The sequence below is a fragment of the Mytilus galloprovincialis genome, chromosome 2 (genome assembly GCF_965363235.1).
Source record: "Mytilus galloprovincialis chromosome 2, xbMytGall1.hap1.1, whole genome shotgun sequence".
NCBI lineage: Eukaryota > Metazoa > Mollusca > Bivalvia > Mytilida > Mytilidae > Mytilus > Mytilus galloprovincialis.
In genome coordinates, this window is record NC_134839.1 from 108,110,380 (window position 1) to 108,125,176 (window position 14,797).

Here is a 14,797-nt window from a genome sequence, read left to right on the forward strand (position 1 = left end):
CTTGTAATCTGCCCTTTGGTATCTTATGACACCAGAATTCTGACAGTAAAAGTCAATTCTCTTCAATCAATAAATTATATAATTTTCTACTTACCCAAAGAATTTTTCTATTACTTTCTCTGCTTGCATGTTCTTGTAGTTGACTTCACTCTCAAATTCTGGTAATAAGTATACTTTACTGAAAGACAAACATAATTGTTAAATACAACAGTCATAAAAGAAATTGATTTAAGGATATTTGCTGCTGAAACTAGAATAAATATCATTTCCAGGACTGAATTATTTGTTTTCAATAGAGGATGTGCAACATCTAAAAAGTATGGAAATATATGATAGATTTGTGAATATTTGTGAGATATTTTCCTATGTAAGTAGATTACATTCCTCCTCATATTTAATATATATATATATATATATATATGGGCATTGTGTACTTACTCTTTTTCAATGGGTAAAAATTTAACAGTGACAAGTTCTTTTAGTAACCTGTAAAAAAAATAAACGTTGTAATCTCCAGCTAAAAGGTATTATATCATTAACACTGAAATATACAATGGTAAAATTACAGACACAAGTTTACAGAAGAAGTATAACACCACCCCTGACATAAATTAAATACCAATCCACAAATATGTTAAATCCAAAACCTCAAATGACAGATATGTCAAAATAATTTAGTCAAGCTAATTGTTATTTTGTAATTTATATCAATATGAGTGTTTTACAGTATACCAAAAGAAAAAATATTCACATAATTTTTCATTTTTGAAAAAATAAAAAATATAAAAAAGCTGTGCTTTTTCTATGAATACAGGCATTTTTTTCTCATTTAGCGCTCATGTCTTTTGCAGCCAACATTACAATATGTGTTTTTCTTATTGTTGAAGGCTGTACGGTTACCTTAAATTGCTAACATTCACTTTACTTGAACTTTGGTGGATAGTAGTTTCATTGGCAATCATACCACATCTCTTTATCTTAAATTGGTTTTTTTTTCTAACTATCAGTATACATGTATATATATATAAATTTATATGAATAAAAGCTGATAAATGAATTTATTTTTTGTTAAACTGTCAGATATCCATTTGTTCAAGAACATGTTGTATGTAATTGTTTCTGGAGAATATGTGAAAGTGAACTAGATTTTTGTGGGTTTTTTTTTCTCCATTTGGGTCTACAAGTAGATAACTTATAGAATGACACTCCTCCATTACCTTGAAACCTGTATGAGAGCAGCACCAAATGCAGGAACAGCTTGCAATAATCTATTATTCAGTTTTTCTCTTTTCCTCATAAAATCTAAAGTATTTCTATTGTATCTCCATCTACAAAGGAAACCATCTTATATCAGTACAAAAAACCTATTGCGTTTAAAATAATAATAATTTTTAACAGATTTATATAAAAAATATGTGCCCCATCAACAAATCAACAAATATCATGCAAATTGAAAGCAGAAAAATCCTTTCAACTATAAGGAATGAATGCATTAAAATGTTTGAGAACACAGCTTAAACTTTCTTACCAGCATTTGAAATCAACTTACATAGTAAAATCTTTAACATTTTCTGAACAGTATATTAATTTTTGTACAGATTTTAATCTTATTTATTACACTCATTGCAAAGTAACATCAATAAGGGTACAGAAAAAAGTTATCTCTGATTTTTTTAACTAATTATTTCATTATTTTCTTCTTCATCTAATAAGAAAAACCTACTTTTGAAACATCTTCATGACGAGAAAGTTTTTGAAGAAAGGTATTTTAGAAACAGCGTTCCAGAGGACTGCTTCTCTTTGCCAATCAGATAAACTCATAGTTTCTGAAGGTTGATCTGGGTACACATGTAAAACTCCAAATGTTGAGAATACATAATGTTCTGTGTTCACCTGTAAAATATAAACAAAAATAACATCATGTGTCTAGTATTATCAAGTAGAAAGTTTTACTTCTAGAGATTCTTTGCTTGTCAGCCAGCATTGTTTGAAAAAACAATCATATTATTGATCTATTATTAAGAATGTTTGCATATAATTAAGTTTATTATAAACTGTCATATTTTCATCTTTAAACATCTTTTTGGCTGTTATTCTTTCTTCTTACACACGCATATTTCTTTAAATACAAATTATCTCCCCTTGGGAATCTAAACTGTTGCCTAGAATGCCTACATTTACATATGTAAAAGAGTTCAAAACTTATTCAAAACACACTTCTTCCAAAACAAAAACTTTTAAACTCTGAAAGTGAGCTTGAAATGGCTGTTGTTATAAAATATGTTCCAAGTAAATGTACATGGTTCTGTGGGAATGTTCTTCATTAAAGTCATTTTTCAGTTACACATATCTTTAATTTAAAACAACACTCGATTACAGAAGTATATCAGGTTATAATGTCTTAATAGATATAATTTACCTTGTTTTTCTGTACAGATATCAAGTCATAGGGATTATAATGTCTATGTGGAACTATGTTAAAATGAATTGATTCTATTTTTCCCACATGATGAAGTTTAGCGAAGTATTCTACAGCTTCTCGTCCAGTCATCACAAGTACTTTCTCCTCCTGTAATAAACAAATACTGTTAATCTTTGTCAGTGTATAATGAATTTTTCCTCAGAAAATGTATATAACTGTAAGTATAAAGGTTTTAAAATTCATTTTGAAGAATTTGTCAAGCAGGGTCTTTAAAACACATTAAAATGTTTTTATCTATTACTTTTTCTTCTGAAAATAAAAAGGTTTCTTAAAAAAAACACATATACTAACTTGCTATTGTTGATTTTGAAATTTCATTCACCATGCATATACATTTGTAGAAGTATTCATAAGTTTAATTATGATTTAAACAGCTAAACATCCAGTATATAATAGCACTATGCCGTATAAAATTTTGATGTGGCATGTGTCCCCAGAATTTTAATTAGTTGTCATTATTTTATCTTAATTTAGTTAGATTTCGAAAAATCTTTCTCATAATATTTATGTGTTCCAACTGACCTCAATTCTAGGAGTCTTTTTCTCTTTCTTTCCGTACAGAGACGTCAGAGAACTCCTGGGCGTTGAAGCTTTTGATACTGGTTCCTTTTCAGGTTTTTCCTACAAAGTTAAAATCAAATGATTAAATAATCTTCTGATTAAAAATAAGACTTTGGTCAAATTAAATGGCATACAAATTGTAACATTTTTGTGACTGAAAATCCTCTCCTTTCAATCAAAGAAAAATGCTAGCTTTTTTATATAACTTATTTTTTATGTAATGTAACACAATTGAAATAAAAAATATAACATAGTTCAGTCCAACCTAAGACCACAAGAATAATGTTGGCCTTTACATTAATCCTCCAATATTTCTGAAATTATTAACTAAATACCAATATTTGACCCCTTGGCCACTAACTTATGTAGCATCCTAATATACTTTATAATACTAACTTCATCATCTTCTGGTATTTCTGTCCTTAGTGCCTGTGTTACTGTTCCATAATGCTGACTCCAAATAGACTCTCCTATTTAAAAATAAAATTCTTGTTAATAGGATGTCAGATATTGGGAAACATCATGTTTTTTTTTCTTTTCTGAAAGTGTTTTCATTAAAGAAAGTTAATTGAAATTGAGAATGGAAATGGGGAATATGTCAAATAGACAACAACCCTACCAAAGAGCACACAACAGCCTAAGGCCACCAATGGGTCTTCAGCACATACTTTAATTTAGAGAAGAGATAAAATTGAGAAAGGAAATGGGGAATGTGTCAAAGCAACAACAACCCTACCATAGAGCAGACAACAGCCGAAGGCCACCAATGGGTCTTCAAGTAGCAAGAAACTCCCGCACCCAGAGGCATCCTTCAGCTGGCCCCTTAAAAAATATTTATACTAGTTCAGTGATTATGGACATCATACTAAACTTAGAATTATACACAAGAAACTAAAATTAAAAATCATACAAGACTAACAAAGGCCAGAGGCTCCTGACTTGGGACAGGCGCAAAATTGCGGTGGGGTACAACATGTTTATGAGATCTCAACCCTCCCCCTATACCTCTAGCCAATGTAGAAAAGTAAACACAGAACAATATGCACATTAAAATTCAGTTGAAGAGAAGTCTGAGTCCGATGTCAGAAGATGTAACAAAAGAAAATAAATAAGATGACAATAATACAAAAATAATAACAGACTACTAGCAGTTAACTGACATGCCAGCTCCAGACCGCAATTAAACTGATAGAAAGATTATGTATTTATCATATAAATATCAGGCACAATCCCTCCCGTTAGAGGTTTAGTATCATACTATCATATAAAATATATGAGAAGAACATAGCCCATGTCATGCCAACAACTATGTTTTAAATAAATGTATTTAGTTCTGATGCGAAGACCCTATAAGTGAATCAATATTGAAGCCAAAATATGCAATCTTTAATGACCTGACAACAGTATCGTAACTATATCCCTTCTTAATAAGTCTGTTTAAAACATATTTAAAACAAAGTAACTTAATAACAATACACAAACCCCTACAAATTTGCAAGAAAATGCTGTTTAAAACTATCTGAAATATAAGCAAAAAAAGATGAAAGGTATACATTCTAGATACAGAAAATGAACAAGCCAGAGAACCAAGAGAGTATCTTCAAGCCCCAAGTCATCACACAAAACAAGAAAGTGACTTCAAAATATGAAACAAAATTCTCAAATGAATAAGTTTGTTAATTTCACATTAAACAAGACCACAAGAGTGCACACGCTGAAATGTCTCGCCTTCTTTACTAATCATTGATATATTGTTGATAGTCCTAAATATAAAGCTTTATTACAACTGTCACATAAACTGAACATTAACCAAGAAAACTAAACATTGACCAATGAACCATGAAAAAGAGGGTAAGGTCAGATGAACCATGGCCAGCATGTACAGCTAACAATTCTTCCATACAATAAATATAGTTAACCTATTGCTTATAGTTTAAAACAAAAAAGACCAAACCACAAAAACTTCACACTGGGCAATGAACCATGAAAATGAGGTCAAGGTCAAATAAAACCTGCGCAACTGACATATACATCATAACATATTTACATACACCAAAAATAGTTGACCTATTGTTTATAGTATTAGAAAACAAGTCCATAACTCAAAAACTTAATTTTGACCACAGAACCAAGAAAAGGAGGTCAAGGTCAGATGACACCTTCCAGCTAGACATGTACACCTTACAGGCATTCCATACATCAAATATAGTAGAACTATTGCATACAGTATAAGAAAAACAGACCAAAATACAAAAACTTAACTATAACCACTGAACCATGAAAATGAGGTCAAGGTCAGATGACACCTGCCAGTTGGACATGTACACCTTACAGACCTTCCATACACCGAATATACAAGACCTTTTGCTTCTAGTACAATGTATCCGAGTTATGGACTTGACCACCAAAACTTATCCTTGTTCACTGATCCATGAAATGAGGTCAAGGTCAAGTGAAAACTGTCTGACGTGCATGAGGACTTTGCAAGGTACGCACATACCAAATATAGTTATCCTATTACTTAAAATAAGAGAGAATTCAACATTACAAAAAATTCTTAATTTTTTTTTCAAGTAGTCACTGAACCATGAAAATGAGGTCAAAGACATTGGACATGTGACTGACAAAAACTTCATAACATGAGGTATCCATATACAAAGTATGAAGCATCCAGGTCTTCCACCTTCTAAAATATAAAGCTTTTAATAAGTTAGCTTAGGTAGCAATACACAGTTAGAAGTTTAGTTTCGCATTATGGCCCCTGTGAATTTTTTAAATATGAAAGTTTTTGTACAATAAAATTGATTTTTAGATAATTGAAGAATAATATAGCCTTCTTAGTGGGTTTATATGAACATTAAGATTGTTTTTAACATGTTTTATAGGCCATTTATATGATTGACAGTCCGTATTTTCCTATCCGTACCGTTCATAGGTCCATACATTATTGTAGTGTTTATCAACAAAGATTTTGCGCTCGATCTTTTCAATTCAATTTTATGGAAAAACGAGCAGATAAGCATATGATTTTTTTGGGACCACTTGATAGATATAAACCTATGGATTCAGGAAAGGTATTACTGTAATTGATTGAAATTTTCCTTTAGACCAAATTTTGGAGACTTTTGTGACATGTTCACCCCCCTTTTTTGCTATATTTTGTATCTAAGAAATGCAGATTGTTGCCATGGTTACACCCAAGAGGGATTATATTTCACCCTTATGACCATTAGAAATCAAATCTATGGAAGATTCTCTTTCTATAAGTATATACATGCATAACACACATATAAAGCCTTCTTTGTTAGACAGGAGGGGAAAGAGGGTGTTTAACAATTATGAGTGTCAATTTTAAGTTTTTTTCCTAACTGTGTATTGCTACCTTACGCCGCTGCTGCCCCACTGCCAGATCACTATCCCCAAGTCAACCTTTCTGCGACAAAAACCTGGTCACATCCTGTGTGAGTGCATGAAATTGATTGAAATAACATGTTTACTGAAGCACAACTGATCCTTTCCTTTCTTAATTAGAGACCAAATAAATCTCCACAGCATAATGAGTAATGTAAAATTTCAAATTATCGACAAAAGGGAAGTAAATGCACAGCTTTCATAAAAATTGCCTACTTGCTACAACTCAAAATTATCAAGCTCAAGATCAAATATTTAACCATTCCCTTTGATAGAAGCCAAGAAAAGTTTGACAAAATTATCCTTGTACAATGAGTGTTGTAAAAATTTACTAGACCTGCTTTCTCCTACAGCAAGGCAGGTATAAATGTTAAATTTTGAATGCTTTTTTTCCCCAGCAATATGAGATTGTGTACTTACGAGCAGCTAACTCTGCCGCTACATCTGCAATTGATCTGCTCATATCTCCTATTGTTAATGGTTTAGCCAGCATATATTTATCTTCTCTGTGCTGAAAATATGCAATGTAAATTTTTATTTCTCTGCATGTTGAATGTCTACATCACTTTGGTGTATATATTACAGACAAAAACGGTAAATTTTACATGTTTTATAGAACTAAGATCACGATGGAAAGAAAAACATCAAGACACTTCAGAAATGCAAAATTTATAAGTATTTTTTTTTTTCATATACTATAGCAAGGTTGATACCCCTGCTGGTGGGCTGTCAGTCCATGGAAGTATCATCTTCTCAGTAGTCAGTATTTTAGTACTTACATGATTTATAACATATTTTTCTAAATTCTGTCCATAAATAAAGAAATTAATAATTATGTTCTGTCTCCCTGAGTATGGTTGATCTTTGATTAATTTTTAAATTCTTTTTGATCACATAGTGCTTCACTTGTTTTGGTATTTTTACATTTCTTGCTTTTAAATGTTTGGGTTATACTATTTCTGATGAAGGTTAATCAAGAAAAGCACTTCTGATGCAAAAAAATTATGAAGTGTTCTTTTCATTTGCATTAAAGGTGACTTTTTCCTATTTTCCTAACAATTTTTTCACTAGATTAAGCATGAAGAGTGAAAGTTTTCTTTTGGTCTTTTTTTTTAAATCGTTACAATTATACAAAGAAGTTACAAAACTTGAGGACAACCTACCGAAACATGAGTTTTATACGGATTTGTTCCATCAGGAAGCTGGAAATATGCCCTGGGTGATTGCATGGACTTTTTAGGAGAACCAGCACTGATTTTCATAACTGGAGCTGGAGGAACAGCACAATAATTCCTGGCAGGAAAGGCTCCAATTTGTCGAATCTTATCTACTTCCTAAAAAATAAGAAAATAAAAAATTACTAAAAATTGTACAAAGAAATTGGATATGCAAAAGTCATTTTTATGGGCATTTAATATTAAGTGATGATGGTATTCTTTTCCTCTGTCTGTAAAGATGTTTTTAACATTGAATCAAACCTTTTATAATCAAATATCAGACATGTGACAGAGTTGTCAAGCCACAACTGGAGATTTGGATATTTTCAGCTGGAGTTTGGGCTTCATAACTGGAGATTTTTAATCAACCTTTTATCGACGCACGCAATGGTTTTTTTTTGTGTGTTCAAATTGCATACATGGCATATATCTTCTTTTTTTGTTAACACAGCAATGATTCCATACCTTTCAACACCTGCATAGCCATTTTTACTTGAAAAAATAGAAGATAAGGGGTTTTCAAATATTTATTACTTTGTATAGTTCAAGAGTAAGTGAATAGCCATGATACATAGTTGGCAAAAAGTATCTCTGCTTAAGCTACATTGTCAACTTTTGGTACCACTACTAATCATGCTAGTAACAGAAGGTGTTGAAATGATAAACATTTGTTGTTGGCTTTCTGTTGGGTAGCTGTATCCATATTTGGTCAAGTCATTAGGGCCACCATAGACAGTTTTGCATGAAGTGTAGTAAGCATGGTCTTGACCTTAGGCAATGGACTTGCACCATTTGAACTCAGATCTCCAGGCAGAGTTGAATTTGGTTAGATAATTGGTCTTCTTTAATTTGCTGCTTGAGTATTTGGTGATAACATACGGTTTGCATTTTGTCAAATATCAAAATTTTAGAGGTGTCCAAGGCTATTAACATACTCATATTGGTATTCCATTAGCTTGGATTCCTGGCTTGGATAGAATACAAGCCATAAATATCATATTTGAGTTGATTTCATTTGTCTCTGAGATTCAGTAACTGATCCTTGCAGAATTGCTATCAACAGCATCAAATTAATTACAGCATAAAGTCGTTGTTTATACAACTAATCTGTAGTCAGTATTTCACTTTTTATCATCCTGGTATGTATTAAACTAGCTAGTTATCACCAGGTATTGCCAATTGTCTTTTATTGTTGTATACACAGTGTATTTCTTAACACCTTCATTGATTACAGGACGCTAATTGCATTTTTATCTTTGAAACAAAATCAAAACAGGAAATAGTGTCTTCCTGTTTTCTCAGACTTTTCCGATATCAATTTTGAGTTTCTCTGACTTTTTCTCTGTCTGTTATAAAATTTTGTAAACAAAAATGTCTACTGAAATTTTCGAGGTTGACATATTCAAAAAGTGGAAGATTTCAAATTTTAACGGGAGGGACGGAAGAGGGTCTGAAAAGCGGGAGATTTTGACTCCCGCCGGAAGAATCACATGTATGAAATATGTATATTTTATGGCAAAATGTTCAAAACTTGGTTTTTAGTAGATAGTTGATACAGATATCTCCTTATTTTCATACTAATGGTATGCTTGTTTTTAATATTTGGATGAATGTTTTTGACAAGGAATCAGAAGTTTGACTGGTCAGTTTCCAGTAGGGCTATTTTTGACAAGAAACTAATTCAAAAAGATAAGTTATCGGTAGAAATATTTTTGACTAGGAATCAGCTCAGAGAAGTTACCTGTGACAATGTTAATGACCATGTATCAGTTCAGATAGGGTGGGTTAACTGTGAGAACATAACCAACAAGGAATCAGCTCAGACAGAGAAGCCCCATGCATTTGCATGTTAAAGCATATTCAGAGGTCTATAGGTGGCCTGTTGTAAGACCAAATATCCGTCCCTGTCTCTATCAAATATAATACCAATTTTCTTGTGTCAGTCCAAATTTCCCGACCTTCATCTGTTGCAGCTCCTATAACAGAACCTTTGTTTTGTATTTGTTGTAAAATTTTTCTCATTCTGAACTATGAAATATTTGCTAATGGACATTAAGTAACCAACTTTCAATATATCAGCTCAGAGAAATAAAAATACCTTTGAGAATATCTTTGACAAGGAATCTGCTAACTGTAGATCAAAAAGTTTTTCTTTGTTGTTGTCAGCATGGTGAATCAGTCTTTCTATGTAATGGTACATCTGAAATTAAAAATATTGAAGACGGTTTAATTATGTGGTACTGGTCGCACTGTTTTTTTTTATCTGTTGAATGTTCTTTCAATTCCCATTTCCTTGTGACAATGGTCATAAATGGTGCTTTTGAACTTCCTACATCTTTGTACTTAAGTCAAGTTTAACCCTTCCAGATACATGTCACATAACATTATATTTCGAAACTAGCTTCCAGACGAATTTTTGGCATATTGCATGGTTTTCTCATGGACAAGCCCTTAACTCATTGGCAAAAAAACCAAAAACACACAAGCAAGGCAAAAAATGAATGATGTGAAACCATAGCATCATAATAATATTTCAAAGTCTCTGTCTCGTTACCATTAAGGATGCCTTTCTCTAAATCATCTTGTATGTTGTATTATTGAAATGTGAAAAAGGTTATAATTCCATTTATTTGTTATATCTTTCTATCTACCATAAATATAAAATACAACTTACTTCTGTTTTAAGGTCAAACTTCTCGAGATATACTTTATAAGGTTCTACAATTCCTAAAACTTCATGGAGATAAACCCAGGAATCTCGACTACAACACATAAATATTGTATTAACTCTGTATTAATAATTAAACATGATTTCACATTTAAATCATTTAAAAATATATTTAAGTAAATATTACGTCATTTTAATTTGTTATGTTTATTTCATACTTGGTAGTAAAATACAAAAGCAGATATGTTTATCTGAAAGTAATAAATTTGTGTAAATGTCATATCATAAATAATCTTTCAATAATGTCACTTGTTAACACATTAAAATATTTCTTATTAAAGCCATTACTTCTTTGACAAGACGTACCAGTATAGTATAGGTCATAGTTCAAGGTTGTATAAATATTATTACCTGTCTTGTTGTAAAGCAGTTATAAAAACTGCCACCAGGTCTTTCTTTAACATTAAAACATCTTCTTTCTTCACTTCATTAGCCTCCATACATTTGTTGATTCTATTAAAAGAAAATGAGTTAGTTATACTCTAATTCATATTTCAATTATGACTAGTGTTGTCAACTGTTAACTGGTTGAAGGACGGAATATCGAATACCAAAAATGTTAACCGGTTAACAAGACTTTTTTTCAATTTTGATATATTTGATATAAATTTGTATTTTCTTCTCTACTTCTACCAATACGCTGCCAGCATCAATTAGTTGATTTATTTGCCACTTTTGAATACGCATTTAAAATTTAGACAAGAAATAAGTATTGAAATCATTAAATAGCTATGTTTTATTTAAAAATTGTTGTTGTGGTAATTAATTTGACAGATCAATTGTCCAGTATATAAATTGCTAATGTTAATCCAAAAAACATAAAATTAAGTAAAACTTATCTATCAGCTCAGGGCAAGATCTAAAGAATTCATAATTAGTATACATGTTTTTTTTATCAGTAACTTTAAATCAGTAATACGATTAAATTTTACGATTTACTTCATTATGTCATATTAAAACACTCCACATGATTTTCGTAGACAACAAGAGAAAATGATAGAATCTTCGGTTTCAGACATATCCAATTCTACGATATCAAGACGTTTTTTTTTTAATATTTTTTCAATCTGAAGTTACATGTAGTACAAACGCCATAGTTGATATGGTGTATTTGATTATTAAAAGTCAAACTTTGCCAGGAATCCTCTTAAACAAGCCTTATAATATCAAAGGACAAACATCGATTCATCATATCATAAAAACGTAAATTTATGACATGGATGTACGGTTGTCACATTGATAGGCATACCACATCTTATATCTATGTGTAGGGTACTATCAACTTAAACTACCTGTTAACCGGTTAATCGGTCAAACGATTATCCGAGTAACCTGTTAGGCAAAAGTGTACGATTTGACAACACTAATTATGACTAATTTTACAAATAAGACAACATATATATAATGAAAATTTAAATATGATACTACATCAAGCTTTAGTCAAAATCTTAAAAAGTAAGCTCCAATCCCATGCAACTTGGTCCTGGAATTGATTTAACCATTTATCCTTCAAACTTTTATTTTATTTGCATTGTAAATTTCTGTCTATAGATCCTAAGTTACTTATAATGACTATGAACTTATACATTGTGACCTCATATTAATAGTGATTGTCCATTATATGTGACATATTCAAATAAAATTGAAAACCAATTTTAAAAACTTTGTAATGTAAAGTATTATAATTTATAATTAGTTGTGTAATGTTTGGTATCAAAGAAACCTTATCTTTTCCAACAAACCTGTGTCTTGTTTCTAGTGCCCATTGTGATGCTTTCTGTCTAGGTGTGACTGATTGTGGACCATGCAGGGGTGCTATCAAACTGCTTTGTCCTTCCCTCAAAGCAGGAAGAGAAGGGGTTGTCCCTTTTTCTAAGGACATGTCCACCTTAGAGGTCATGGCTACCTGTTAAGTCTGGCAAATAAAAAAATGTTATATATAGGTCAACAGCAATATTCTAAGACAACAATTAAGCATCATCATAAATAACAGTTTATATAAAATTCACTAAAAAGAAATAAGCAAAAACCAATTTCATACTGTACCATATTTGTTCATATACTACCAGCATGTTTGTCTAAAACTTTTACAACATGAACTTCTGTTAATGCTTTGATATATTACATTGTAAGTGTAACTCATTCATTGCAGGCAAAAACAAAATTAAACTGTATTGATATAATGTATTATCTATTATGTAATAGTTTGCATATATTTTATGTTGATGAAATTATAAAATAAGTATCCTGTGAATGTGTTCGAAAAAAGTATAACGGGACATGAATCTGATAGGCTTATGTTTGTATTTTGTTATATATATTTGAACAGAGCCTGCAGGGAACAATAAGCTATAAATTTGTCATTTTGACTTTTAAATTATATACTTTTTACAGACTTGCGAAATTTATATTCAGCATTAAACACCATTTGACATAAGTTTGGAATGGTACGAAATTAACTGTGACACAAATTTGCTTATAATGTAATGAGTTTACAATGACACAAGATAACTATATATGTACATTTTTGTACATGTAGATAATAAACTTTTTAAAATATTGCTATTTCAGAATCTGGTACATTTGAAATTTGAACTATTGGTGTCATACAAAAATCACCATGATCACATTTCCTTTGTGGCATCAGGCATTTTTATTGTGACCAACACATTGTAAGGGAAACTTTGTGAAGTCCAGCTATGGCAGAAAAATAGAGATATTGCTGATCACATTTATTCAGTTGAATAGCACTCAACCAGATGCTTTCAAAAAGGGGGTATCAGGTCTGTACACTCCAAAACACAAATGCCTGCCGTGTCCATTTGCACCAAATTTTTATTGAATTATCAGTTGAATTATTACTATTAGTTGGGTTTTTAGATGCATATAAAAAAATGTTTATTAAATTATCAAAAGAAGTTTAGGTTTTCAATAATGTATTGAACAGTTTAGACAGTTTAAAAATTACCATTCCCAACTTATGTCAACTTTCTTTAGCAAATGAAATATTTTTTTGAACAGATCCAGAGTGGGAACGTATCTCAGGTGCAAACAATGTGGTGTGGAAGTGACAGGGGGCAAACAAGAATGGAACGAACATCTGTTTTTTATGTACGGCCCCATATTCAGCAGAATCCGGGTCCGTTCGCGCCCATTCACGTTCGCACCCACTCATGTTCGCCCCCTTTCACTTTCGCACTCTACATGTTCGCACCCAAAGTCCGTTCGCACCCTACATGTTCGCGCCCAATTTTAACTTTGTAATTAAGTAGTATTCTTATAAGTATTATTGTTTTCATTGTCTCAAAATAAAGTGATACAGCATTTTTTTATGTTGAATAAATCTTAATTAATCATGTTTTGGATAGTGTAATTTGTTATAAAAAATAATATTCCTTTCTAAATAAAGTGGGATTCTGTCAACGTTTTCTTTTGTGTTGAATAAGTCTTTATCATGTTTTGGTTAGTGTATTACTATAACTTTGTTTCATTGACTTGTTTCAAAATGAAGTGAGATTCTGACTACGTTTTTTTTTTAAGTCTTGAATAAATTTTATCATGTTTTGGTTATAATAGTGTATTGCTATATTTTATTGTTTCATTGTTTCAGATCAAAGGGACCAAGCTGTTAAAAACAATTATTTTTTGTGTTTTTCATTTATAATCTTCAATCTTTTACTCATACCAAGCTATAAATACATTCAGTATTTACACGAAAGCAATTAAAAACAACAATGATGATTTTCCAATTATTCAACTGGAATTTGAATTAAAATTAGGCACGAACGTGTAGAGTGCGAACGGACCTTGGGTGCGAACGTGCGAGGTGCGAACGTGTAGGTTGCGAAAGTATATTGGGCGCGAACGGACCTGATTACCTATTCAGCAGGGGTAGAGCTGAAGATTGAAGCATGCCACCTTACTGCTATAATTTGGAAATCTCCCCAGGACAATCTTCAGCACTTGAACTATTGATGTCAAACAACAATCTTTTTCCATTATAGCGTCAGATATTTGGTGATATTATTATAGTAAAGTATAAAGTGGCAATGCCAATGTCATGGCAGGTGCTTGTCACTGTCAGATTTGAGTAAATTTACTCTACAATACACCAGAAATATGTTTTCATGTGGGGGTCATATCATTTCATTAATTAATTCGTACCCAAACATAGAACAAGGTAAATTGTCCTATCGATATTGTCCTTGTTGTTAAATTTTCGCGTCTGTTGTCAGGTCGCCATGTTTAAAATTTTAAATTTACAGGGTAGCAGTGAATATTATTTTTATCTATATATTGTAGATTCGTTAGAGTTCTCTGAATGCATTGAAGGTATTAATTTGAAAACATTTATTTCGTAATAATTTTTCTTAATCCTGAGTGTTATTTCAAAATTTG

The 14,797-nt window shown here is 31.3% G+C and overlaps 1 protein-coding gene across 1 annotated transcript in view; it reads right to left on the minus strand.

The window, feature by feature from the left end:
* The window catches only part of LOC143065315 (dynein heavy chain domain-containing protein 1-like), a 106,664-nt gene extending 91,996 nt beyond the window's left edge, over positions 1-14,668 (minus strand). Inside the window, exons 1-14 of the mRNA XM_076238822.1 lie at positions 14,564-14,668; positions 12,142-12,314; positions 10,751-10,852; positions 10,346-10,433; positions 9,770-9,871; positions 7,618-7,788; positions 6,875-6,965; positions 3,440-3,513; positions 3,005-3,103; positions 2,420-2,569; positions 1,724-1,893; positions 1,218-1,328; positions 439-486; positions 95-178 (exon numbers count right to left, since the gene is read on the minus strand). Of these exons, the coding sequence (XP_076094937.1) occupies positions 95-178; positions 439-486; positions 1,218-1,328; positions 1,724-1,893; positions 2,420-2,569; positions 3,005-3,103; positions 3,440-3,513; positions 6,875-6,965; positions 7,618-7,788; positions 9,770-9,871; positions 10,346-10,433; positions 10,751-10,852; positions 12,142-12,299 (1,448 nt within the window). The 5' untranslated portion in view covers positions 12,300-12,314; positions 14,564-14,668. The remainder of the gene's footprint in view (positions 1-94; positions 179-438; positions 487-1,217; positions 1,329-1,723; positions 1,894-2,419; positions 2,570-3,004; positions 3,104-3,439; positions 3,514-6,874; positions 6,966-7,617; positions 7,789-9,769; positions 9,872-10,345; positions 10,434-10,750; positions 10,853-12,141; positions 12,315-14,563) is intronic.
* Between the last annotated feature and the right edge of the window lie 129 nt (positions 14,669-14,797).